This window comes from Pyrgilauda ruficollis, unplaced genomic scaffold (assembly GCF_017590135.1).
Source record: "Pyrgilauda ruficollis isolate IOZ18807 unplaced genomic scaffold, ASM1759013v1 scaffold4, whole genome shotgun sequence".
Classification (NCBI taxonomy): domain Eukaryota; kingdom Metazoa; phylum Chordata; class Aves; order Passeriformes; family Passeridae; genus Pyrgilauda; species Pyrgilauda ruficollis.
Window position 1 is genome coordinate 2,738,036 of NW_024525489.1, and position 27,514 is coordinate 2,765,549.

Below are 27,514 nucleotides of genomic sequence, written 5' to 3' on the forward strand. Positions count from 1 at the left end.
ATGCGAGAAAGCTTCCGCAGAGCGGTGTCGGGGCCCCAGGGTGCGCCTCTTTCGCGCGTAAAGCATCGGGCGGTGGAGCAAACCCGCGGCTGCGGGCGCTGCCGCCCCACGCGGGTCACAAACTTCAGGAGGAACGGGCCCGCGGCCGCCCAGCCCGCGGCACGGCGTCCCTCGCCGCCGCTCAGTGGCAGCGGCTCCGCCGCGCGTCGCGGGGCTGTCAGCAGCAGCTGCGCGGGCATTTTCCACGTGGGAGGCAGGAAATAAACACGAAATCGAGCATCAGGTTGCGGCGCGTGGAACAACCGGTGGTACTGAGACACGGGTCTTCGCTGCTGGCGGTCCCGGCCCCTGCGCAGCACGACCCAAGTTTAGCTCAACTTAACCCTATCCCATCCCTCTCCCGGCCGGCTCCGGGAGGAAAAAATTGGGAGATAAAGAAAACCACAATAGTGGATCTCGGCTGGTCTGGGCTGCGCTCCGGACCGTAACCTGTCGGGCGCGCTCTGTCCCGCCTGACCGCGGCTTTCCGCGGCGCGGGACAGGGAGCACCCGCACCCCTGCCCCTGCCGCTGCGGAGATTTACCCGGCCGCTGCCGGCGGGGAGGCGAGGCTGAACGAGGGGAAACAGCCTCAGGCTTGCGGACAGCGGGGGATACACCAGGGAGAGGGAATAAAGTCTTGCGGAGGGCCGAGAGGCAGCGGAGCGCTGCAGGGCGCTCGGCGACAGGTAAGGACGGCGCTGCCTCGCCGGGCCCGTCCGCCCGCGCCCGCCCCTCGGGGCGGCGGCAGAGTCCCGAGTGGAGGGGAGAGCCCCGATGGGGAGAGGGCAGCCAGGGCAGGCGCACCAAAACTTGTGCTGCCACTCTGTGCCAGCGGCGAGGGGTCGGGCCGCACGTCGACCCCAGCTCGCCCTGTTGCTGGTGCCGCCGCTGAGGCGGGCAGCTGATCCACTAGTCCCGCTTCCACTGGGAAGATCCGTCTCACTAGAAGGGAGCCGCGGCGCCGGGCCCCACGCCTTGGTGCGGGCAGCAGGCTGTGCTGAGAGGACTGCCCTCCATGCCAGAAGTTTGGGAGCCGGCCCGGGCAGCAAACCCGCCCTACGGGGCCAGCCCTGCCCCGTCCGCTCCGCTGTGCCCGCCGCCGGGACCCGGCTGGCCGCCGCCTCGGGCCGGGGGGCGGCTCCGCGGTGCCTCCGCGGCGGGAAGCGGGGTCACTAACGCGGGTGCATGAGTAACTCGACTAGCCACCGCAACCGATCTCTAAGAAATCGCCCGGGACCGGCTGAAGGGACTGCCGGAGCTGTCGCAGGGGAGCTGGTCAGAGTTAAAAAAATTACATGTCCCTGCCGGTGTCGGGATCGCGAGGAGATGCGGCCGGCCGCGCTCGCCCTAGAGCCCGGTACCCGTGCGAGGCGAAACCTTCGGCGGCGGCGGCGCCCGGCCCGTCGGGGCTCGCAAGGCAGCAGGCGGGTGGCGGCCCGGCCGCTCGGGGCTCCCCGGCTCCGCGGCACTGAGAGAGCCCCTCCTCGGGGCCGGGGACCCTCGCAAAAGCCCTGCTGTGCCGTGTCGCCTTCCGAAGGCCGGCCCGGAGCCGACGCTGGCCGGCCCCGCGCTGTGAGTGACTACGAATCCCCGGTGTAACGGGGCGCACCCCGGGATGCTGCGCTGCTGTCGCTTTGCTCCTGCAATCCGAGCGCGCATTGGTGCCCGGTGCCCGGCCCAGGCCCGCTAAAGTGCCGTGACGGCTTTGCCGAGAATTATTTTAACGTGACATCTTTCGAAACAGGGGCACCGGGCCCTCCGCCGCCGGGGAGCGATGGGGCTGGGGTGGCCCGACAGAGAGCGGCCGCGGCTGCGCTGCGCTCCGCGGGCGCGGAGGGGCGGCACGGCCGGCCCGGGGCAGGTTCCCGCCTGCTCTTTCGGGGCTCGGTTGGCCGGGTGTAGCTGTAAGTGCTGCAGGGGCTGCGAAACAAGGGTGCAGATTTGCGTCTGGACACAGGGGGAGATGGTCTAAATTTGGCGGGGGAATGTCTCGCTTGGACGCTTTCCTTCTTCTCTTTTTTTCCCCCCCTTTTTTGTTTTGTTTGTTTGTTGTTTTAAAAGACACCGAGATACTCGTAGAGAAGAAGCTGAGCCGTGCAAATGCAAATAAATAAGTAAATAGCTGCCTCTGACACTGTGCTTCTCACCACCGGGGCTCACCTTAACTTCAACTACTGTTAATTTACCCAAAAGGGAAACTGAGGCTCTGGGAGTGAAGCGATGTCCCCAGGGTCACATGGCAGAGCGGTGGCAGCCAGTCTGGCCTCAGGCGTGTGCGCAGGCTTCCACCTATCCTCCAGCCCAGATGCCTCGGTTCCGTGGCTGCTTGCAGGTTGCCTTCCTCCAGCCCTGTGTCTTGCAACTTTTCCAAGTCTATATACACGGGCCCTACGATCTGTCACACCAGTAAGCAACTGGAATGAAATTCTCACTTCCCACTCCACTGCCATCTCGGGCGCTGAGTGATCCAGACCCTCTTAATCCTGGAGGATAGGCAGACAGCCTCTTAAGGAATGCAAGCTGATTCAAAGCTCAGCATTAAAAGTAATCCCCCACCCACCACCCAAATTTTAGAGTTGGAGGAAAAGCTTTTTTCCCCTTAATAATTTAATCTCTCAGAAGGCATCCATGCCAGCAGCTGATGCTCAGGATCTGTAGCAAGCAAAGCCATCCCTGCTGCCTTCTCTGGGACCTGGTGGCTTGGGCAGTGGCTGGGCAGCCTCTGGTCTGGTGTGTGTGGCTGTTTCTATACCTCACTGCTCCCAGCTGAACACCAGCAACTGTGGTCCCTGCTAGCAATATGTCATAGATTCCAGTCTGTCTGTGAACTCCTGTAGAAGTCCAGGGTCTTTTTCCTAGTAATTAGTAGGCTGTAAGGTAGACACTAGTCCTCTTCTTGGCCATTACTAGATTACTTATGAGGCAGTTACACTGTTTGCTTTCTAAGTTATGGTGTTTTGGATCCAAACGAAAAGTAATCAGTGTTCACAAAGTTTGGATGCAAAGCCTGAGTGTGCTCAGGTTTGTGGGTTCTCTTCTGCTCTGCTTAATGCTTGGTGTGTGTCACAAACTTCAGGTCAAAGTACTTCAGATATGAGGGTTGTCAGTTCTGTGTCTCCAAATTTTGGTGCCTCTGAAAAGTTTTGCTGCAAGTTGATGGCTTTCTGTGCTTGCATTCCAGTTTTTTTTTTAAAGGAAAAAAAAACAAACAAACAAACAGATGCAAGAAACTTGGAAAACTTTTGCAGTGTGCCCATGACCATGAGTGATTCCTCTGCCCCTTTGGAGTCTGACAACAAAATTGGAAGTGACAGGGGTATATTGTTGAAACTGCCTTTTCTTTGATCATTTTCCTTGCTGTGTCTGTTCCAACTAAATGAGGGAACAGGGCTACGAACACATATCAGGCTTTCTTTTTTATTTTCTTTCTTCTTGTCTCTTTTTTTTCAGGGGTGGGAAAGGTCCAAGTATTCTTGGGCATAAAAAGAACATCCCACAACCACAAAGGCCTGATTCTGCTCTTATACAGATGTAAATTAAAAAGAATTATACTGATATCAACAAAGCATCATCAGTCTGTGTGAGAAAGAGAACCATGTACCTGATGTGTGCAATTGCTGAATTTAGAGCCTTTCCTTGCTTTCCTTTGCCTGGCTTCTCATTTCAAAAGCAAAACCTTTGGAGGAAAATGCCTTTAACCTGGAGAATGAATACAGCCTAGGTGATTCAGCAGAGTGAAATTTAATTCAAGGAGCTGGTATTGAAGGAAATAGAATTGTTAAAAAATAAAATAATTAAAAAAAAAAAGTCACAACCTCTAGAGAGGAGAAAGTGAACTAAACTAATCCTATTAAACATGGTAGCATGTTTCTGTGCAGCTCACTGAGAGATTAAGCACAGGAAAAGGGATAAGTGCTGCTTCAGTTTCACTAAACTAATGTGACAACTTGTCATTGGAAATCTTTACAGCTTGTTAGCAGATGACTAGCTGATTCAGATATGTTTTCTACCATTTCCTTTGTGTCTGGGGGTGATGTTTTTTTCTTTCCTGTTCCTTTCTTATCCATACTGCTTTATTTTGCTTTTTAATCCTTCATGTCTCCTTCAAGTCAAAACATTTAACTTGCTTTAATCAATATTTTGTTTTGAAGATGTCCCTTGACCTTTTGTTTGTGCAAATTAACCTTCAAGGGCAACTCATTCATTCATTAACCTCTGTGGGATGCCATATCCCTTGTACATGGCATTTTAGGATGCATAAAACATTTATGAATGTTTAGACATATTGCAGTGAATGACTGTAATACTGCTGTGGTTACTACTGCTGCTTCTATAATATATTAATTTTTCTCCCATCTCCTTCTTTCTTTCACTCTTATTATTTCTTTTGTATTTTTCTCTTTTTTTCTTTTTAAATATTTTTCTTTCTTTCTTCCTCATCATTTCTTTCTTTTCTTTTCTTTTCTTTTCTTTTCTTTTCTTTTCTTTTCTTTTCTTTTCTTTTCTTTTCTTTTCTTTTCTTTTCTTTTCTTTTCTTTTCTCCTCTCTCTTTCTTTTTTCTTACTTCGATTGTTTAAGTTGTCAAGAAAAATAGCTAATCTGGGAGAAGTGTTAGCATTAGCAATTTCATTTCAAAAGCAGGTGCTACAATGATTTAGAAACTTATGCTGACTCTTCTCTTCTCTTCTCTTCTCTTCTCTTCTCTTCTCTTCTCTTCTCTTCTCTTCTCTTCTCTTCTCTTCTCTTCTCTCTTCTCTTCTCCCACCCTTCACTCTTTCCCTTGGCCCTCCCCCACCAGCAAAGGCATGATCGTTGAGTAAATGGAAAAAAACATTTTGCAACATTAAAGGAAGGCTGTTTAGAAAAGGAAGGCCCTGCTGAGGTGTAGAGGAAGCCTGTTTATTAACACTGGACACCTCTTATCTCAGGCAGCTCCAGATGGATGTCCCTTTGGTAATTCCCACTCTGTGCCAAGTGGGGTTAAACAGGGTAACCACCTTGACGTGGGCTGGTGATCACCAGGGGATCATTGGCTCCTTCAGAGAAAAATTTTAGATGAAATTTAGGGTGGGGGAGGGAGAACCGTAAGACTTCAGCATATGCTTGCACGTGGCCAGATTTACCTTTGTGGCTGTAAATTGCTTGCTGCCTGGTCCAGAGCCAGGTTTTGATTGAGAGATAAAGTAGTTCAAATCTGTCAATAATTAACTGTCACTCAATTAAGGCTTTCTTAACAAATTAGCACTTGGTAGCACCTAGGGTGCAGGTTTTTCATGGGAAAAGGCTGATGATGTTGGCCATTAAGTTTGCCCACTGAGTATCAGCTAACGTCCTGCTCAGTTTAAACACTACTGTGTAAATTTGGTGAGTAGGTTCCCAAACTCCATTCCTGCCAGGTTGCTTTTAAGATTAACTGTTTGTGCCCTCCCAGGCTCAACATTGCAGGTCAGTGCTAAATCAGAGAGCTACCACTGATTCATCAGAGCTTCCTGGCTGTCAGCCCTTAAGGAGCACCCTGATGTAAATGGGGCTGTAGGTCTGAATCTACAGAATCTACAGCCCTCCTGATATGCTGCAGGTCCCTTGGAAAGGATGGATCAGAGTTCCATAGGCTGCCTCCAGTGTAAAGCACTGTGCTGTGTTTCTCTCTCACACAGGGCCTTGGTCTCACCCCACCTACTCTTTCCATTGGGTTTGTGTGAAGGTTGAAAGGGAAAACTCTTCCAACCACTTTATTCCATGAGGAAATTCTCATCCAAGCAGCGGCCACCCAGCTGTAACTTCCTTTCACTTCCATCCCCATGTGGCCCTGGGTACCTGGGTCCAGAAAGACTTGCCATGACAAATGCCATGCATTTCCAGAAACATTGCAAAGCTCCATTTCTATGTTTCTCTCTCAGATTCCTGGAATAATCCTTCTGTGGCAATAGAGGAACTCTTAGTGTTTCTCTGATAGCAGACATTTTGCCAGTTCCCTTTCATCCCTGTCTGAACTAGCTGTGCCATGGGTATATCATCCCACTCTTCCTCTTAATACTCCAATCAGAAGTTAAAGTGAATGTCAGATGTCCTTCAGAGGCAGCAGAGCCATCCCAGCTCACATCAGCTGGTCTGCAGTCCCACGTTTGTGCACACTGGCTGGATGGATGCTGCTGGGATGGAAATTCCCTTGGTTCTTAATTCACAGCAAACGGCAGACTCTGGGAGCAGTGATCATTTCTCACATCAGTCCTACCAAGGCAGAATCTTCCCCTCCTGAGTCAGAAAACCCTTTGCTCTCAGTCAGCATCAGATTCTTCTGGTGTCACACACAGTTGCACCTCCAGGAGGTGTAATAGTCGAGAACTCCAGTGCAAACTCTGGCAGATGCAAGTTCTGATTCATACTGTATTACAGGAAGGGCTGCGAGGTGGAGGCTGGTTTTAGCTTCAGCTCTGATTCGTTCCCCTGATAGGGTTTATTCTCAGTATGGGTTTGGTTAAATCAGTCACTCCTTTCCTCACTGAATAGCTTTCCTTCTCTTTTGACCAAAGCATGCCTTACCTGCAGTGGGGGCCAAAGCAATTCTGGACAAAAGTTTAAAAACAAAATTTGCAAAGTTTTCCAGGTTGTTCTTTTTGAGTGAAGACCTTGGGGGATGCACTCTGTTGTCTCATACAAAAACTAATAATGTAAAAACTAATGCAGCTTTCTTTCTATCAATCATATTGGATGGAAGAGCTGCCAGAGAGGGACAGCTCTTAGCCAGCACCACCCTACTGAGGTTCAAAGATCTGAACTCTTTCAGCAACCTCCATGTGGAGATTTTAAGAGCACATTTAAAACATACTTTGTGCTGCCCCGTCCTGGTACTTGCATTAAAAGTCTTAAGAAGTTTAAAACCATTGAGCAGGAGAAAAGGAAGCATATTTGATCGTTTAAAACTCTACCCTATCCTGTTGAATAATCAAAGCTGGGAATGTAATTTAGTTTTATAGACTTACATTCTATTGATTGGTTGAGATTTCTAAGAAAGAGGAAGATATTTCTGTAGAGGGATTATAACGTGGGGAAAGAATTTTTTTTTTTTTTTTGTGATCTGAATTAATTTGTCTTTTATATTATATAGCAACAGCTTTTAGGAACCTTTTGAAGAATTCTTTTCCAATAGTTATTTCCATTATCTGAAGAGTGCATCCAATCTGTCACCTCTAAGGACTCAGTCTGGCAAGGCATTAAAGGACAACTTTTTCAGGGGCAGAGAGGCATCTAATAGCCTTTCAAAATATTTGCGGAAATGATACTATTAATTTTAATAGAACCGAGGTGCCAGGGTGGTTTTGTAAGGTCTTGAACAAGGCAATAATTTTAGGAGCCTAGAGCAGAGTGTAGGTGTCCATATCTAAAACTGTCATTGTGGATCATCCAGCTCAGCAGACGAGCTCCCCAGGTGCCAGGCTGCTGTCCCTGTGCCTGCCAGAGCCATCCCGCAGCGGGCAGGTACCCGGGGACACCTAGGAGTCCTTCAGGAGGCAGCACGGGCTTTCCCCCCACACCCACGGGCTCCAACAGAACCGCTCCTTGCCCTGCTTCCTTCACCAGGCGTCCTCATGGTGGTGTCACTTCCCATCTTTCACAGGAAAGCCCCCAAGTTAGGGTGTCTCCCCTAGAGGTGGGAAATCTGCATTTAACACTTGCCTCGTCCCGAAGGTGTGCAAAGTCACGGCTCTCTTCTCTCTAAAAAAGTCTGTTGCCACCAGGCTGTGGGATGGGATCATTCCTACTCCTCCTTTCCTGGCTTTTTGCTTGTTTGTTTTTTTTTGTTTTCCAGTGGCAGAAAAGGACCAAAGAATCACAGGGTCAAAAGGAGAAAAAACAAATAAGCCTGACTTTGTGAAAAAGGTGATTAAAACAGGAAACTAGAAGGGAACAACACACTGCTTCCAGGATTGACTATTTTACCATCTCTAATGGCTTTGCCAGTGCAAAGCACAGCACAGGCCCAGGGAGGAGGGCCGGGGAGTCCCTTTGCCCAGGTGATGATGCTCTGAGCCTGTTTGTGGTCCCGGCAATCTGTGAGCCTTTCTGAAATGCTGCACAGCTTTACTGGAGTGGATGGAGGTTGTTGCAGCAATTAACGTAAAGGCACTAACATCTTTTATGGATTTTAGCCTTGAGTAGCTGAATCATTAGGTACCTACATAATGTAAAAAATCATCCCACAGTGCCCTAAGCTCCCACTGAAGTTACTGTGTTTACATGCAGCACAGCAGGCCCAAAATAATGTAGATGCCTTTTTATGAAAAGGAAATACATCCCTGACATAAAGGTCAAATGGCATTTATAACAACATTAATAATTTCAGAGGGCCATGCTATTGAATTCTAGGAAAGATTAGACTTGTTTGGCAATACTGTTTAGTTGCTTTTACAACAGAAATACGCTGTTTACCTCCTGAGAGGTTCATAAGGAAAAAGAAAAATCCAATCTATATCAATGAGTAAGATATTTTCCTTACCAGAGATATTGATTTAAATATTGACTTCGCTGCTGGAGGGTTATTTCACTCCATGCTGCAGATACTCATTGTCAAGTGACATGTGTTTTATGTACTAATAAAAATGTGATTTCTGGCACAGTAATCTTATCTGGATGAATCTGATTTTTTTGTGTTCAGTTTGGTCTGAAGCAGTTGTCCTTTCTAAAACTGAGTACTTATTTTCTTCTGCGTGTCCGTGCACTTCACTCCATGTGAATTACTTGCAACTAAGATCAAAACAAACAAACATTAAAAAACCCCTGTACACAGCCCCTTTGTCCTATTAGTTCATTTTCCTTTCAATCTTTCAGCAATGGGTTTAGGCTCTGCAAGACAGAAGTTCTTTATTTAGCAACAGTAAAGGTGCCGCTGCAGAACCTGTTACAGCTTGTCAGAAAAGCAGCCCGAGTGTGTTCTGGGACAAGGACTGTCTTTTTATTGCGGGGTTATACAACAGCTCTCACGTTGGCTTGCTGACCCCGATCAGGCCTGGTGATAGTGACAATGACAACAATAGCTTATGTCACTGAGCAGCAACCCCACGCTCAGGAGGGCTGTGACACCTCCCATCATGGGCCAGACGTGCCAGCTCCTCTCGTGCAAAGTACCAACCCAGGAGGGAAAAAAAGCCCCGAAGAGTAAAAATCCCAGCCCCCTGAAACTGCCAATTTACACACACAAGGATTTATTTCGCTGGAGTGTTGTATCTATGAAGCAGAGGATGTTGGTGAACAGTTTCACTGAAGCTAAAATTCTCATTGTTGCCCAGCTGGTTCTCCCTGCAGAGGCTGGGTCCATGCACATGTGTGGAATTGTACACTCCAAAGGAGCCCGCCCTGGAGGGCAGCTGGCTGCAGTGCTGCAACTTGGTAGCACAGACATCTCCTGGGACTGGGAGCACAAGGTGGAGGAGAACCCCTGGAAAACTTGTGGTGTCTCTCTCTTTCTCTTACGTGCCATCAGAGCCAGGTGAAAATGTGAGGCAATTGTGGCACTCACACATTCGCTCTTTGGCAGCACTGGCAATCACCCCAGCTCCTTGCAAGCAGGATGACAAGGGAATAGGGTTATTTTCAGAAGGAAATTGCATGCAAAAGGTTAGTCCTGGTTTGAAATTCCTGAGGTTAGCTGTGCCCATATCTTCCAGGCACTATTCAGTTTGCAGCACAGCACTGCTGGTGCCTGCACACAAGAAGATGGGCTTTGCCTGACTAAAGTCTCCCTGTAAATCTTTTCCTTGGGAACACCGAATTTCAGACCATACCTATGGACCTTTGCACAACTCAGGACACAAGGGGGGCAGAGACAGACCCTCCAGGAGGTTGTTCACAGCCAAGAAGTGGGGAAGCTGGCAGAAAGGCAAATCTCAGACCCTGTTAGGGAGCACTTCCCTGCATAGACTGCACTAATGGGGGGCTGTGGTGCTGTGAGCAGAAATTGTTTATTTTGGAAGAAACAGGGATACAAACAGGTCTTTGGGCCACTTGCAATTTTTGTTTGTTTGTTTGTTTGTTTGTTTTTGTTTTTGGGGGTTTTTTTGTTGGTTTTTTTTGTTTTTGTTTTTGTTTGTTTTGTTTTGTGTTGGTTTTTTTTGTTTTTGTTTTTTTTTTTGTTTGTTTTTTTTTACTGGAGTGAATTTACAACCAGCATGAGAACTGAAACCATGGCACAAATCCACCCTGCATTTTACTAGAGGTTACTTTGCTTAGAAATGTTGCTTTCTCTCTACTTTTACACAAGGAACTTTTCTTTTTCTTTGAGCACAATGTTTTAAATTAAATTTTGGGGAAACTAATGTGACAAGCAAAGTCTTTATTAACCCCAACAGTGTAATTTCTCATTATGAGACTGTGATTCAGAGGAAACAGTGTTGCTAAAACAGCTTCTGAGTCCCAGCAAAAATGACAGTTTTCCTCAATCAGTTCCTTTTGTGACCTTGATCTGAACCTTAATCTGTTTTAGCAAAATTCTTTTTATTAGCCATTCATTCTTAATCATACCGCTAATTTTCCTGTTTTTAAACTACCAATTTAAGGCTGCTTTTTCATGGAACTAATCAAGGCTGATGTATGTTATTTTGGCTATGAATTCTAATAATTATTCTTAAGAGTTTTTTAAGTCTGCATTTTCCATAGATAACTGTCAAAATTGTAGATAGGGGAAGAATGGCTTATTTCTGTGATATGGCACATCTAAGTCTGCTTTCTTATCTTTAGTAAAAATAACGATTACGAGCATTGGGTAAGGAATCTGAGCCTCACCTTCTTTCCTTACATCAGCAATTGCTTTTCATTAGTATTATTGTTGCAGACAAGCATCACTGGGAGGAAGAAGGGTTTCAGGATCAGGCTCCATTTGAGATATTTAGAATAAAAGAATAAACATATACTTGCAGCTGTCTCACGGAGATAGTAAACTGTTGTAGCTAGTGACTAGTGATTTTTCTTTGCCTATGATATTAAGGAACAGATTGTGTTACTATACTTATCTCTACCTTTACAAACAAATGCATCAGGAAAATATGTCGAGCAGAAGAAACCATGCTTGTTATTAAATGCCTAGCTACACTGACTACAGGTTTTTGTACTTTTTGGCAAAAGCTTCAAAACATATTGTGGCTTGGTTAAGCTGCGAATTCTTTGCAGCATAAAGGGAGCCTTTCTGTGCCCACCGTGCGCGCTCGGCTCTCCGGCGAAGGCAGCAGTTCGCTGCTGTTATTTGTCATTCATACGGCAGCCGCACAGAGATCGCAACCCCTTGTCCTCAGCTTTGTACCCACCAGAGACGCTTCTTCCCCCACCAAACTGATTAACATCACGGCGGGGCTATGATCTTAAAAGCCTGGCACTTCTGATTAGGCTTTTGTTGAAGTTTGCAGAGTTGACTGAGTACCAGGGGCTTTGTGCGTGTGCAGCCGGGTGGTTGCAGGGGGTAGCACTCAGCCCCCCAGCTAGAGGTGCCGTTGGAGCAGCACTTGGGGAGAAACTTTACAAGTATTTTCCAGCCTAAACCTCTCTCTCTGTGCTCAATGGGACTTTGTCAAGTGATGCACTAACATTTCGTTAGGGTGTGAAGCAGATTTCTTAATTGCAAGTGAACTAAGCTTGACAGATAGGGTTTTCTACTCTAAAGAGGGAGGAAAGCCAGAAATTTAGGGGGTTTGTGTGTTTGCTTATCAGTTTTTTGTTTGTTTTTTTTTTTTTTTTTTTTTTTTTTTTTTTTTTTTTTTTTTTTTTTTTTTTTATGAAAGATGCTCAGATGTCTTGGTAATAAGTTCCCATGCCAGATGGAAGGCAATGGCTGGAAGAGTAGAGGAACAAAGACTCTTCTCAATCTTTTTCCCTAATTAAATCCCTTTTTTCTGTAAAAGTGCAATGTTTTCCCCACCAGTTTGAAAGGATTACCATGTCTGATTGTTTGAGAAGCTATAGGTTAATTGTGTTATATGTATCTGTAGAAAAATTAATGCTATATGCAAAAATGGATGAAAGTGCTCAAATAGCCCATTAATTAACTCAGCCCTATTGTTAGCAGGGTTGGCATTGGAGGAAAGAATAATGCCTTTTCAATCCGAAACCTTCCCTCCCTCCCCATCCATTTTATCTCTTCTTGTCACTTCCTATTAGCTGATCATGACATCTTATCTTTTTCCTGAAGGGTGGGCCAGAAGATTACTTTGGAGCTCATGTAAGTGACACTCCAAGGATTGGCCAGCAGCAGGTTCAGCGGTCCTGGCCCCTGGAGCTGTGCGATGTCATCCCTATGACATGCCTGGAAACCCCAGCTCATCCCTCAACTGTCCGGTCACAGCAGCATCTCCGTCATGTTGCACTTCCAGTCTGTCACTGGCATGGGTTCACACTCCTCTCCCGGGAGCCCTGCTCACTTTTGCTGAGGACTGTGTTTTTATTTTTAACACGGAGTCCTTCACATCGGTGCCACTGAGGGTTTCTTTTGTGGGGTGGGATTCTGCTGTAGGAGCGAATGGCTACACCACATGTGCCTGCATGTGCATTAAAGCACACTCTTTTTCCCATCCCTCTGTGGAAAGAGATTTTTGGGAGATCTCTGCCTGCCTGGAGGTGTGGGGCTGTCCCAGCAGCTTCACCCCACAGCAGCCGCCTGGTCCCCAGAGCTCAGGATGCTCCTGGTGGGGGAACGCAGCCAGAGTGCTCCCACCAGCTGTAGCCAGACATTATGGCTCGTGCTGGAGGGACTCGCTGCCGGCACCGTAATTGCAGGCTAGCTGGATTTTTGCTGTGGTATTACAAATTCCCCCAGGGAAGCCCACAGCTATGACCATTTTCATGGTAACATTGTCAGGCATGAATCATTTTCTTCCCTCTCTGTCTCTGTTTGTTCTCTCTCTCACACACACACACTCAAAAATGCAAGGACAAATCAGCAAACTGGTAAATAAAATTTAAGTGTTGCTTTAGTGCGTTCTCAGAACTCTTCTTCTGGCTGAGTATACAGTTTGATCAGTTTGAGGTACTTCTTTTTTTTTTTTTCTATGAGAATGTGGCATAAAATGTATGGACCGTGTGGATGTTGATACTGGATTTTTTTTTTTTTTTCCTGTGTTACTTTGAAGAGTGTTTTGATTAAAAGATTAATCAGTAAAACTATCCTTAGACAACAACTCATATTCAATATAAAAACCAGGAAACTGGCAAAGTAAGTAAGAGGGTCACTGTTTAGGAATTTTTTCACCTGTCACTTCTTCATTAATACTCCAGGTCTGCTAAGCTTATTGTCATCCTTTCCCTAAACATGCTCTGTGTATCATCCCATTGTATTGCACTGGCTACATTATCACAACTTACATAAGTAAGTGCTTGCAGGGTTGGTGTCCTTGGCTGTGAACCAACTTTCTAGTGTATTCTGAAATGTTCACTTTAGTGCCTTAAAAAAACCAACCAACCAAACAAACAAACAAAAAAAAAAACCCACACAAAAAAACCCACCAACCCAAAAAACAAAAACATTCACTGAAAGAAAGTCAGGGAAAAAAACTGTGAAGTTGGAAAGTTGGACTTGCCTAAATTAAGGTTGCTTTTGCAAGACACATGTGACAGAATTATTCAGACATCCTGTTCATCCTGAGCAACACCGCATGGGAAACTGCTGCTGATAAACAGGAATGGATTTGATTTCTCCCCTCTGCTCTTTTTTTTGTCACTCTCTCTTCTTCAGCAAAATACTGAAGAAAACGGAGCTTGTGGAACCAGTGCTGTGTGTGCCTAACAGATAGGGGGGAAGGGCTGTATCCTAAAATATCAGGAGACTCGGCTCAGGTGATCCTGGGGAGTGTCAGAATGAAGGATGCAGGTAGAGTGAAAAACAGGTGAATTTGTGTACCACAGTGGGTGGCTGGGTGAAAATTTTGCATGCAATGACCAGATCTGTGTGGCCAAATGTGTGCTGAAGACACCGCCAAGGACATGCAACCATGAGTTTGCCAGAGAGGCCTCAGGTTTTGTATTTTGTTAGATTTATGTTTGTGGAGTGAGCAGAAGTTGAATAATTTATGGCAGTGACCACTTAGATGCCATATGTCATGTTTTTTTTTAAACCAGTATGGGTTTTTTAATGCACAAAAGTGAACAGACACTGGAGCTGAACTTTCTTCATTTTATTCAAGAAGAGAATGCTTAGAATGCTTGGAGAAAAGGGAGCTCTTTTTATACACTTTGAATCTGCACTAGACTTGACTAGTCAGCATCACTCTCTTTTTGCAATGAAAAATAAAAACAGTGATTGCACAGTGTCACACACAAGAGGAAACAAGACTTTTACACAGGTCTCAGGTCTCATAATTTAGTGTGATTCTAAAGTTTAGTGGAAGCATATTTCTGCCCATTGTTTAAAAATGCTTATTTAAGTGAACAGCCACTCAGTTCCCACCCCAGTATAGAAATGCGTAGCCTCGATGTCACAGGCAAATTTTTGTAGGTGGTTAGCACTGATATTTCTGGGACATTACATTGGAAATATTCTATTGTGTAGTTTATTTTGCTGTGAGAAACATGAAATCCTTGCAAGCTCAGAGTTCACATGTCCTTTTAAGTCTTAAAATATGTTAATTTTACATGCCAAAGTCTTAAGAAGTGTTTGACTGCCCGTGGCTTTTGTGTGCATCTCCAGATGGCAGATGCCATTTTGTGTTTCACATTAATTGAGTAAATTTCCTTGCTCTTTGTACATATTGCAGAGGAAGCCATTCTCTGCTTTCAATAGGACAGAACAGCTCTTTGGCATCAAACCCTTCTGGTCTGGTGGTACTAAAACTGTTTTAAGGTGGAATTCTGAGAACAAGCTTTTGGCAATACAGATTTCCTCTATTGTAGATGAAAGTCAGACATTTAACAGTTATCTTAGAAATATCTTGAGGGTTTTTCCTGCTGAATTGTGAAACAAACCAGATAGGGTAACCTCAGGGGCTGAAGACATAATAAGATATACGTTTTTTCAATATTCATTTAGCGAAAGGAAAAAAAAATATTCTTTCATCTTGAAGGGCATTGTTTTTTGGGTTTTTTTTTTCTGACAGTTTTGGTTTTTTTCCCCCTCTCACTTTCTAGATAAAAAATGAAAAGAGTTTCCAAGGCCTTTAAAACACCACATTTTGTCCAAACATTGGCCCTGCTGTAGGAATTTGCAGTATTACTTTTTGGGGCACAGGCAATGGAAAAGGGTGTGAGAAACACCTGAGGGATCCTGCCCAGGGCTGGGAAGCAGCAATTGCCACCCCACTGGAGATCCTCGTGGACACACCAGACATCCTCTTCCATCACAAAGCCCATGGGATCCATGTGGCACCGAGCCATGACGCCTGAGCCATGCACCACCTACCTCTCACACAAGGGCATTTTATGTTTAAAAGCTGTGGTGCTCAGCATAAAAAGGTGTAGCAGTTCTATAGCTAAACGTGCCCTAAATCCAGATGAATTTCTGTATGGAGCTTATAAAAGTTAGGTGTTTGTGAGAAGAATTCATGAGAATTTATGCACAGCAGCACCTTAGAAGTGGCTTAATATGTTTTTATACCAAGATAAAATGAGTCCAACAATAAGATTTTAAATCACCTTTTTAAAATTTTTCCTGTATGTTCACTCTTCCACACTCCCTGTAGAAGGGAGGCAAAACAAATATCCTGTCTGTTTGAAAAAGAATATAGAAGACAGAAGTTAATGCTCATCAAAGAAACCAAGATTATATGTCATGTTAGTAATCAGATTTTTATCATGGTAAGTGGTGTCCAGATATAGTTGAAGTGGGCAGTGTACATAATAACATAATTATGGGTGTTATAGTGACGTAACAGCAGCAGGAGCTCCGCTCCTGACTCCTTTGTTTTCCATTCACACCCACTATGATCCACTGCTATATTTAGTTGTTTTTCACAGTGCTACCTAATACTGTCATCGCAAGATTTTTTTTTTTTTAAAGTAATAAAATAAAGATAAGACAGTATTGATTTTCCATTGAAGCTGAAACATTGGAATCTTTTCTTGCAGATGACAATTCAAACTGAGGGGGAGGGTGGGGTTTTTTTTGTTTTGTGTTTCTTTGATAGATTATTGTCATCTTTTGTGTGTGAAAGGCAATTGCAGTCGAGTCAGAGCGGCAGCTGGTGGGAACCGTCCCAGTGCCACTGCCTTCTGTGAGCTGGGACTATCTGTGGCTGAGGAGCTGCTCCAGACAATTTAAGGCAAGCTCGTGGAGCATGAAAGAACTGAGATTATTACATAACTAAGTGGTGTTTGGGGAGTTAAATAAAGGAAGTTTTGACTGCTGAATTGCTGTACTTTAACAGTTCTCAGTCTATCATTTTTGGCACAGCTCGTTTGCATGGTGCTGCAGTTCCAAAAGACACCCAAAAAGCAGCCCTGTGTTTCTCAGGTAGTGCTGGCGAGGTGTAGGGTAGCCCAGCTCAGCCCCTGGGTGATGTCTGCAGCAGAGGATGTGTCATTCTGCTTAAACTCCATCGCAACTGTGTTTCCCATGCCTGGAAGTTAGGCATTACAATTCTCCCTAAAGAAAAGATCTCATTTTCAAAGAACAGCTTTTGTGGTCAAACACACCTGCTGTGATGAACTAATTATTGGTATGTGGGGCTGTGTGACACCTGTCGGCGTTTTGCTTTGGCCCACAACAAGAAAAAAAGAGGTTTAATGCCTCATGGAGCACTGGTTTTCCATCTATGTCCTTGTTATCACAGAACTGGCTCCTGAATTAAAGCAAAGGCTTTGTCGAACACCACCAAATCAAGTACACCGCAAGTGGACCTTGCAATGTGAACATTAGAAATGTCTTCTGTGTTTAGCAGTATGGGAAAGTATGATGCTGTTATAAAGAATAAAACACTGAGGAGTCCCAGACTAGATGAAGCCACAAGTCCAAGAGCCCTGGAAGGATGCTGTTTGCCAGCTTTACAATAGGTTTATTCAGCAGGAGTCAGCAGGGTTGCCTATCTGTGTTCCTATAGTCAAAGCTCATTCATTCTGTGCAACATAGGTCAGCTCTGGTGCAACTATTGATATCTGTAGAGCACTTGCCCTACTGCTGTGATTTCAAAAAAAAATCAGCACTGTAGCTACAAAGCATTACTGGACTCCTCTGTGTTGTATTTATTGCAACATCACAGCTCCCTCTTTCTTTAGTTGAGTACATGTACTACATCTTACCCAAAGCGGTGATAACATGTGAACAAAGATGCAGGGGGGTCTGCATAAGAAGAGCTTTCAAAAATTATACCCTCTTCCCAAGATCTTTGAAAAAGTATTTTGACAGCAGACAAACAAAACTCCACTCCTCAGTCTCATTCTTTGCATACATTCAGTGACACTGCACGGAGGATCCAGGTAATTCAATATTTTTTTCCGATTTTAAATTACTCCAGAATAACTCAAACACTGCCCTTGCCTTCTCCTGAGCCTCTTTTGATCAGCTCAGCTCTGTGTAGGAAAGTGGTCAGTGTGTTTCACAAATCCCTGTGTACTTGTGCCTTGGAGCTGCCTGCAATGGTCCAGTGTAGTTTCTCTGACAGAGATGCACGGTGCCATGAAGAGCTGCCCGGACTGAGGCTGCCAAGATGCAAGATAAGAGGATCACCTGTGGCCAGTCTCTCAGAAGGCAACTAATATATTGAATAACAGTAGCACAGGCAACTGATCTTTGTCTACTGCCAAGACAAGCAGTTCTGCTCATGAGATCAATGCAGTCTTCCATAAGTAATAAGGCTTATTCTCAGCTTGATGAAGGTGAAGACAGAAATTCCTAAAAAGCTGGATTTTAATAGCCATATTCGGGCAGAACCCACTTTTTCCTCATTGAGCACTGCAAAAGTCTTAGAGCATAAGACAGGAGATTAGGATCTTGGGCAGAGGAATTCTCTTCATCACTTTGCAAGGCATATAGCAGACCACTGCCTCACTTTCCCTGACTTCATGGTGTTGCTTTCTTTCCCCAAAAAGAGTTGTCTGACTGAATTGAGAAGCATGAATGAGGTTCTCATATGCAACAATGCTTAAAGCCAGAGTGATGCCTATAAATATGGAAATTAGGGTTTTACTTTATTCTGGGAAGGGCTGGAACTTTCCTCTGGAGACTTTCTCTGACTTCAGGACTGGTTTCAGTAAGTACCCTTGGCAATGCAAAATGGAAGTGCATGAATAAATTAATTGGAAGATGTACATGCAGCTCCTGCCGCTCCCCAAATACCTTTCCCAGCTCTGAATGCAACACAGATTTTAATCATGGAGCAACAGATGATTGATGGATGATTAATAGCTAATTTATGAGATTCATTTAACTTCATTTTACTTATACACTGTATGTAGAATTAGTTAAGGCTTGTACAGGAAAGGAAGTGATGAACCATTGTTCCCATTAAATTATAATGACAGCCTTCCTCATCACTGTATATTTATTATGTAAGAAAGGGAAATGTCTAGTAAAATCTGTATAGGTTAATAACACCTTCATAATATAGTCTCTCTTTTCTATTGACTTGAATAGCCCTCCTACTGACTTTTACTGGATTATTAGAGTTAATTACATCAATTGCAATATAATTGATTCTTAAATACTATGTAGGAACCTCATACAATTAGGGAAAAACAAAAGTCATCTAGACATCTCCGATCAGAAAAGATTTGGAATTCCTGCACATTTAATTCCTGTTAATCACCAGTCAGTTTGGACATTAAGATTGCAGGGTTTCTTGTTTTCTTTCTGTTAGGTTTTGACAGAATTGATAGTTTTACAACATTTAACTGAGTGTGCATGGAAATATAAGATTAAAGAGACAAATGTAATTTGCTAAAATCATTACTTCATCTCCTAAAAGTGAAATGAATTACCTACCTGTCTATATCAAAATACAACTTACTCACACACATGCATGCTCAAGAGAGAAAAAAACCCCCCCGAAACAGGTATTTAACATTCAAAGTTGAAGTCCTTTATCCACAGGTGCAAGCAGTCCTACAGATCATGCTTGCTAAAGTCACCAGGGGCCTTCAATGTAAGGACGTGAAGCAGAGCTGAACACTGATCTCCAGAGAGCAGGAGATCTATACATTATTTCACTGAGTAACTTTGACATGAAAATGATTTCTAAAGGATGGTTCTGTATTCCAGATAAAGATTATGGACCATTCAAAAGAAGGTGATTTAAGATAAACCCTCTGAGGAATGCTACAACATTATTAAGCAGCAGTTCAACTTTAAAGCCAGTCAAACATAACATTTTTTGTGACCCTGTTCTTGGTCAGAGTACCCAGTGGTACCAGTGTAGGAGATGTTAGTAATTTTATTTTTTTTAGCTGACTTTGTTATGGTTCTCCAGTGGCCTTCCAGGAGCCATGTGGTGTTTTGCAAGAGTGAGTTTGCTTTGTGTTTGTGCAGCTCAAGTCCTCAGATGGTAAATTCAACGCTCTTTGTGCTGCTCCATTAAATATCCTCAAGTCAATTTGGTTGGTGTGGGGTTATCACTTCTGAGTTTCAGCTGAACGAGGCATGCAAGTTCTTGTTATGCAAAGTAGTAACTTTGGTTACGGCTTTTATTTTTAGTATTATTAATATTTTTGCTTTACAGCTTAATGCACACACTTAACCACACCGCAGCAGCCGGCTATCAAAGGTTTCCCTGAGGAAAAATTAAGCACTTGGAGCAATAAATTATGAAAAGACTACATCTAAGGGCACCATCCACCTTGTTCTCACACCCGCTTTAAGTGTTAAATAAATCATAACATCCTGTTCATCGTGCCGTCAGTAGGGGTTAAACAAGTCACTGTAAATGAGCTCCAAATCATAGGACATAGCCGGCTTCCAAGTTTTTTGTTTGCAAGGAGAAACAGCCCCAGGCTTTTGATAGTTCAGATCTTTAAGGAAAGTCTTTTTTTCCATTCCAACTACTTCCTGTTAACGTGGAAATGAGAGGAAATGAACATTAAGCAGAAGGATGGGCCCATCCTTTTCCAGTCGTGTGCCTAATTTGTCAGGTGCAATATTGGCACCTGGAGGCTTGTTTTGGCTCCTATTACATCCTTGCTGGGGAAATATCAGAATACTTGTAACTAACAGCATAGGACTTCAAAGCATTTTTGTTATAGGGAGAAAGAAGAAAGGCTGCCGCCGTTAGAAAATGCAGAGCTGAGCAGCCCAGTTTGCTTGCAGAGTGTGCTGTAAACAGCAGACAGTAAAAAAAAAAAAAAAAAAAAAAAAAAAAAAAAAAAAAAAAAGAGACAGAAAAAGTCTGTGACATTTAAGTCTAAAACTAGTTGTGGCCATTAAGCCTATAAGATAAATACACCCTAAGGAGTACATTTACCTCATAAATTGCCTTTTGGAAATACATGTTGTAAGTGTGTTCTTCATTCTTCTAAATCTTCACATAAAACATCCTTTTTGCTGAGAACTTGTCAGCACATTTGTCCATTTCAGCAGGAAGTTTAAGTGTTTTGTGGCAAAATATTTATGACCTCTGAGTTGCAGTGATGGGAAGGCTGTTTGAAGTGACTTTGGATCAAAACCTGCAAACTTAAGGTTCCAGAGTCTGCCTGGTGTCTTTACTTCATGCCAAACACCATAGCTGTGCTTTTTCTTGTGGGACCTTTCTTGTATTAAGAAACTGACCAAGATCAGTTAGAGACCCCATGCTTCGCCAGTATATTAGTGATGCATCTCTCTGGATGAATTTGCAGAAAAAATGTATTTAAGACTCTCATAATGAAAAGAATGAGACTGAAGTTGTACTTATTCCCCAGCAGTGTTTCAAACTCTGAATTGACTAGGGTTTGTTTGGATTTTTAGAACTGATTCATGTTTTGGGCCAAAGTAACTACTCATGTGCCACTTTTTTTTCCGTCATGAATTACAATTAATTAGCATTTAGTGGTGGGAGGAGAAAAGACAGTGTAGCTAATTAATATTTCATTCAGGTAAAACATAGTGAATCAAGCCATGAGTGATATATACAGATCTGCAGCTGTTCTGAGAGCGAATTCATTCAGATCAGTGAAATGAGATAATAGACTTGGGAAATCCAGCTGCTGTGCAGATGTTGGGTGGAATTTTCCAGGGAGAAGCAGCTATGCCATTTTTTGTGCCTGATTCTGCATCTCTTGCTCAGGATGAGGTCTCTTTTTCTGGAGGGCAAAGTTGCAGAGAAAGCAAACCCTGTGCTGAGGAATCATTGGTGGGTTTGGGATTCACTGACCCCTTTCTCCATCTGTACCTGGGTCAGATGGAAGTCTCAAGGATTTTAGAGCCATCTCTTCCCAGTGAGCAGGCACTATACTGTGCCTCATTCCATCCTTCCTCAAGTGGTCTCAGTCTGACTGTTGAAGATGGCTGTGTGTTTTAGAGTGACTGTTCTTTATTTTACCTGAACATTGTCTGGTAATCAATAATTTGCTTCAAGGGTACTGTCCTTTGAAGCCATCAAAGATTTCTTTTTTATGCTTCTCTTACTTATGCAGGCCATTAGACTGGTAGAGGAGACATGAAAGGAGTTTGATGATACTTCTATGTTGGTACTCGGGGCACTTCAGCAATTTTTTTGTCAGAACCAATGATTCTTGGCCTTCATCTTCCTGAGAGTGTCCAAATAACACCAATATAAGGCTTTTTTCTTACAGAATCATAAAATAGTTTGGGTTGGAAGGGCCCTTAAAAGGTCGTGTAGTCCAGCCCCTCTGCAATGAATAGGGACATGTTCAGCTAGACCAGGTTGCCCAGAGTCCCACCCAACTGACCTTCCAGGGATGGGGCATCCACCACCTCTCTCTGCTACCTTTGCCAGTGTTTTGCCACCCTCACTGTAAATAAGTTCTTCCTTTATCTGTAACCTGAATCTAACTTCCTTCAGTTTAAAACCATTACTAACTCTTGTTCTATCACTACTGGCCCTATTGAAAACTCTGCCTACTTCTTTCTTGTTGACTCCCTGTAAGTGCTGAAAGACTGCAACAAGGTTGTCCTGGAGTGTTCTCTTTCCCAGGCTGAACAATCACAATTCTTTCAGTCTGTCCTCGTCAAGGATGGGTGTCATCCCTCTGATCATTTTGTCTAGGTTATGAAATCTTCTGTGGATACACATACAACAGCCATAGCCCGTTGTTTGATGACGTCAATGCAGGGGCTCTGCAGCAGTTTGGCCTAAACTGTTCAGCAGACATTTAAACTCAGCCCTAGGACTTTGCACAGAAGTGACTGAGGATCGCTGATGGGATGTGTCCTGCTGACTCAGTGCTGTGGGTGCAGGAGCTTGAGCTTTAGGAGAGGTACAAAAGTGGTTGGCGGTAAGGAAAGAGAGGAACTTAACAATCCTTTACTCCCACACCCAGGGACAATTCTGCTAACTCTGGCCTGATTTATGCTAAACTGCAGAACTACATAAAGCCAGAAAATACCTGAAATAAGTGCAAGGATCATCTCATATATGCTTATTTGTATATTTGCAACTAACTGAAAGGAGATTGTAGCAAGGAGGGAGTCAGCCTTTTCCCAAGTAACAAGGCCAGGACAAGAGGAAATAGCCACACATTGAGCCAGGAGAGGTTCAGACTGGATATTAGGAAAAAATTCTTCATAGAAAGAGTTGTCAAACATTGGAACAGGCTGCCCAGGGAAGTGGTTGGGTCAGTAACCCGGGAGATATTTAAAAGACAAAAGTTGTACACTGCAACACACAACTATGTAAACTCACTTAGGGACACGGTTCAGTGGTGGACTTGGCTGTGCTGGGTTTACAGTCAGGCTTGGTGATCTTAAAGGTCTCTTCCAACCCAAATGATTTTCCTCTAGTAACTTTCCCCATTCTCTGTTATCCCAGAGACACCAGGAAGGATTAGTGCTTCAGGAGACCACAGTGTTCTCTCTGCCTCCACAGATGATGATTTTACTGACCCTTTCCAGCACCAGTTTGAGGTATGTACATTGCCAGGACGCAGTGGTGCTGCATGATCTAGGTAACTCACTGTCTTGCTCTGTAATTTTTGGACTTATATCACCATCTACAGACACAGATGCCGTGAATTTTGAGGAATATGTAACTTGTCCTCCTTGTGGATGGGTGAAAGGGCTTTGCAGAGAGAATACAGCCTTGCTCTGGTGACGGCTTCCACTTGGAGTTCATCTGGGATATTCTTTGCCATTGTGTCAATTACTGCATTTCTCTGCAGCTCCAAGAAATACACATAAATAAATAAATAAATACATAGGCTTTGGGAGCAATCCTTGACAGCTACAGCAATTGTCAACTCCTTAGATCCCTCATGTCCATGAGTTCAGCTGGGATTGGTGGGCTCCTCACATGCCATTTGTGTGGCCCAGGAACAGTAGCATTCAGCCCTTCCTTTTCCTTTGTTTTAGAGAATTACAGGACAGGTTGTGTGCTGGTGCAAATATAGCTGGTTGCTCTCCACACTGGTATCTTTTTGTACCGTATGTATAGCTTTGATAAGCAGCATATGTGTCTGCTTCCCGACTATACAGTGTTTCCACTCTGATCTCAGGAGTGTAGCTAAATCAATATATCCTTTATGATGTGCAGATGGAAATAATCTCTAGAAAGATGTATTTTTGAGCTTTGCCCAGAATGTATTTATTTGAGAGGTACAGCTGGTTTGTGGAAAGGTACAATCCAAGACCATATGTGAACACACTGCTAACCCAGCTCAAGCAGCTTTATGCTGGTATTGCAGCCCCTCATGGCCATCAGCAGGGCCTCTGTAGGCTCCTTTGATGTGAGGGGAATTGCCAGGCAGGGTGTTTCTTGACCCCTGAGGGGCAGAAGGAAGACAGCCTGTCTGTACTGCTCCTCGTGCTGTGCTACTGGCTGCCAAACCCTTCAGCATCCCTCAGGACCTTGCTCACTGCCATGATCAGGCTTCCACAAGGTGCTCTCCAGTCCTGCTCCCTGAACTGGATCAGGTGCAGACAGATCATTTCCATCTTAGAGTGGTGTGGGTAAGGTTTGTTGGTTCATTTCTGTCTACTGCTGCTAGTTACTGGATCTAAATCCAGATTTCAGATCTGTAAGCAGATACAAGTTGAAATGTCCCTGTATTCCATGACTGCTTGGAATCAGGTTCAGTGTCCAAAGGTGTCTGACAGACTCATAAGTTTTCCAAATTAAATTTCTGGTAGTTATGCCAAATTCAAGCCCTCTGGATGCTAAATGGGTAACACAGATCTAGTGAACTCACAGTGGCACTGTAAAAACTATTTTGTTTCCTTAAAGGCTTGCACTGTCAAAAATTACATGATGATTTGAATTAGAATACATGAGGACCTGGCAAACCATTCACACCTGTAAAAAAACAGGTTCTGTATCAATACCTGCACAATTAATGACATGCTCCTAATAAAATATTGTACAGGGCAGATTCAAGTAACCAAAGAAGAGAGCTGCGTGGTTTTTGTTGAGATTCACCTCAGCTGTTAGTATGAGCTGTTTTCTTTCCATGGATTGTGCAGCAAACCTAGGACAAGGGGTGCTGTACTTGGGGTATGCTCTCGGGGTGGCTAAAGGGGAGCACTTGGGTGGCACCATGACCTGTCACACTCCCAGCCTACAAACTGCACAGTGGATATGGGTGCTGGGGCAGTTTGCTAAGAAAACTCACATTTGTTTGCACAGATTTATTCACAGATGCTTTAAAATATAGTTCCCTTGTGAAAATCAAGCTGTGAACACCTGAGTTTTGGTTCTTCCCAGAGCAGTTTCACAAGAAACTTGTGCTTTCTCTTCCAAAGTGGACATTCTCCATCTAATTTTACAACCCAAAAGCCTCGCTCCTCTGCATAATCAGATGTCCAGGCAGAGAGCTCTCCATTAATAAAAACTCTTGGGATTTCAGCTCATAAGCTGAGCTTCCAGTAACATACTGAAAGTAGCCCTGGAAAACTCATGTCTATCCACTGAATTTGGACAAATATTCTTGAAATAGTCTGTTCTGTGTCTCATGACACTCTCATTGCAATCTTTAAATTACTAAGGCTAATTTTAAATCAAGTTACAAATACTTCCTAAGTACAAGAGCCTATTGCTGTGTGCTGGAATCATCTGGGAGCTGCTTCTCCTCTTCCTTAGTAGTGAGGTGATGTAAGGTGAAGTGAAGCAGGGAGGCCCAGCACCATCAGTTCCCTCCCTAGAAAGGTCAATGCAAGCTGTCAGGAATCTTGGGACCACCAGGAGCCTCGGGCGCCTTGCTTTGTGCCACACTGAGGGTCTTTGGGACCATACTCTCTCCCCTACAACATACATGGATTGTTGTGTGTGTGTCTTCAACAACTTTCATTGCAGGATCCTTCAAATATGCCCTTCAGACCCTACAGGGAGTGTCTTTTCCATGTGAGGAGCCCCTTGGCACCCTGGGAGGAGGAGCACATGTGGCAACAGGGGTCCTGCCCCTCCTGCAGCACTGTGCCCCTGGGCAGGATGGTCCCCTTTGCACAGCCAAGCACTGCGATGTGACACGGTGACGTGGGCTTTGCAGAGGTCAGGCATCAGTCAGCAGCAGAGCTCTGGCATCCCCTCACAGCTCTGCTGTTTGTAATATTTATTATCTGTGCTGTGATAATGCTTGAAAATGGATGCTTCTTTCTGAATAAAAGGAAAGTCGCTGCTCGTATCTCAAGGCTAAAAGCCTGTCTGGCTAGAAATCAGTGCAGGGTGCTGAGAACAGGCAGAGCAGCTGAGCCAAGCACAGTGGTCCCTGTCCCTGGAGAGCTTTGGTTCCCCAGAGGAGAGGCTGCTTCTTTGGCACAGAGACGGACCTCCCCTTCCTTTTGCCATGGCAAGCAGCAGTGGAAAACCCAACCCACTCTCCAGCATGGACTGCCTAGGCAAGCCAAGCCCTGCAGAACCTGGTCCCGGCTGGCCATGATGATAACCAGCCATATGTCTTCTGCTCACACCCTTACTATTGATTTGTCAGCTCTGCCCCCTCCACCAGCCCAGCACCCTAAGTGCTCTTCCTTCACTTGCATTTGTTTGACCTTGTGGTCCTGTTCTTGGTATATTAACTGTGATGCAGCAGCAGGAAGCTTCAGGTTTTTCACAAGGTCTTCAGGACATTTTAGGATGAAGGAGGTGGAATGATGCTGTTACAGGACAGCCTATGAGGAAAGGTGCCTGACAAGACTTGCATCTCTTACCCAAGAGGAGAGGGAAACACATCAAATCCTGAATTCATGGTGTAAAGGGACAATGTGAAATGGCAGTATTTTTGTTCTGTTACCAAAATGTGAATTCTGCAAAACATGAGTCTTGCTGTCTTCAGTGTCCTTCAAGACACCATTTCAATGAGCTCACCTCCCAGGACCACGTCCTCATTGGAACTGCGTGTCTGTGCATGCACACTCCCCAGCACAAATCCAAAAATCCTTCCTTCTAACTAGTTTGCAGAGCCTCGCAAAAACCTATGGGAATATCTGGTTTTGCATGCAAATATTTACCAAGAAAAAATGGATACTTTTCCACAGCTTCCAGTACAGGGCTTCTTCTCAGAGAAACTGCCAGCTGTACATGCGTGCTGGTTTGGCACTGGGACAGCACATTCTCTAGAGAGTGGAATGAAACCACAAAGTCCTTCTGCTTGTGGAGTAAACCCCTTTCCATGGAGCAGGTGAGAGCATGCTGAACTTACTCCTGCATTCTAGCTTGGCTGTTTTCTAAATGTCATTTGAAAGTCTTGCCCCCTCCTCCCTCTGTCCTCAGTTTTATCCCTCTTGCAGGAGGCAGCCATCAGCAACAAAACCACAATGCAGGGCTTGGCTGGCTGCATGCATCCAGCAGCTGGTCTGTTCCAAGTTCTGGGCAAGCCACAGCTATCCAGATTCCCGCTTGTCCTATGTCTTCTGCCTCAGTTGCAGTACAGCATCTTGAGCTAGAAGTACCACTAATTGACCAGCTTGGACAGGTTGCCAGCACTGCAGTACAGTCAGCCTGCTGTCCCCAGTTGTCTGTGCCTTTCCCCCCTTCACTACACTTCCAGCCGTTCCTGATCCAAAGCTTGTGATATCTTCCAAGTCCTCCTTGCATTCAAGACTCTAATTCGGCATGTGGTATGCTGTGCTTTTCCAGCAGGCTGCTTTTTGTCATTATCTCTCCACCCAAGTGAATGTTTAGGATGGGCATGTTCTTTCTTCAATTATTGCAGAGAACTAAAATGTAAGCAATAAATGCTAAAGCCAGATTTTTCTAATACAAAACATCAAGCAAAATCTTTGTGTTCTCATATAATTATTCTGAAAGAGTTACAAGCCTGGAAATAAAAATGTACTACTGTGTCTTAAAATATGAAGCAGCTTTTTCTTTCAGGATAAGGATAAGAATGTGATTTAAGTTTGCTTTATCCCATTTCTTCACTGTGTTATGCTGACATGATTGTTCAAAGAAATTGTGCTTTTGGAAGGAAAAGGTTAAAGTTTGCTA

The 27,514-nt window shown here is 44.4% G+C and overlaps 1 protein-coding gene across 1 annotated transcript; it reads left to right on the forward strand.

The window, feature by feature from the left end:
• On the forward strand, positions 1-26,644 carry LOC121358673. Its single transcript, XM_041477072.1, has 4 exons — positions 1-253; positions 438-727; positions 22,907-23,001; positions 26,563-26,644. The coding sequence occupies exons 1-4, from the start codon at positions 1-3 to the stop codon at positions 26,642-26,644; spliced, it is 720 nt and encodes a 239-aa protein (XP_041333006.1).
• Positions 26,645-27,514: the final 870 nt, after the last annotated feature.

Excerpts from the sequence above, each read along its gene's own strand:
- LOC121358673 (XM_041477072.1), top strand. The coding sequence starts at position 1 with ATGCGAGAAAGCTTCCGCAGAGCGGTGTCGGGGCCCCAGGGTGCGCCT. Across the intron at positions 728-22,906 it reads TGCAGGGCGCTCGGCGACAG|AGACACCAGGAAGGATTAGT; the intron begins GTAAGGACGGCG and ends CTGTTATCCCAG. Across the intron at positions 23,002-26,562 it reads CTTTCCAGCACCAGTTTGAG|CTTCCAGTACAGGGCTTCTT; the intron begins GTATGTACATTG and ends ACTTTTCCACAG.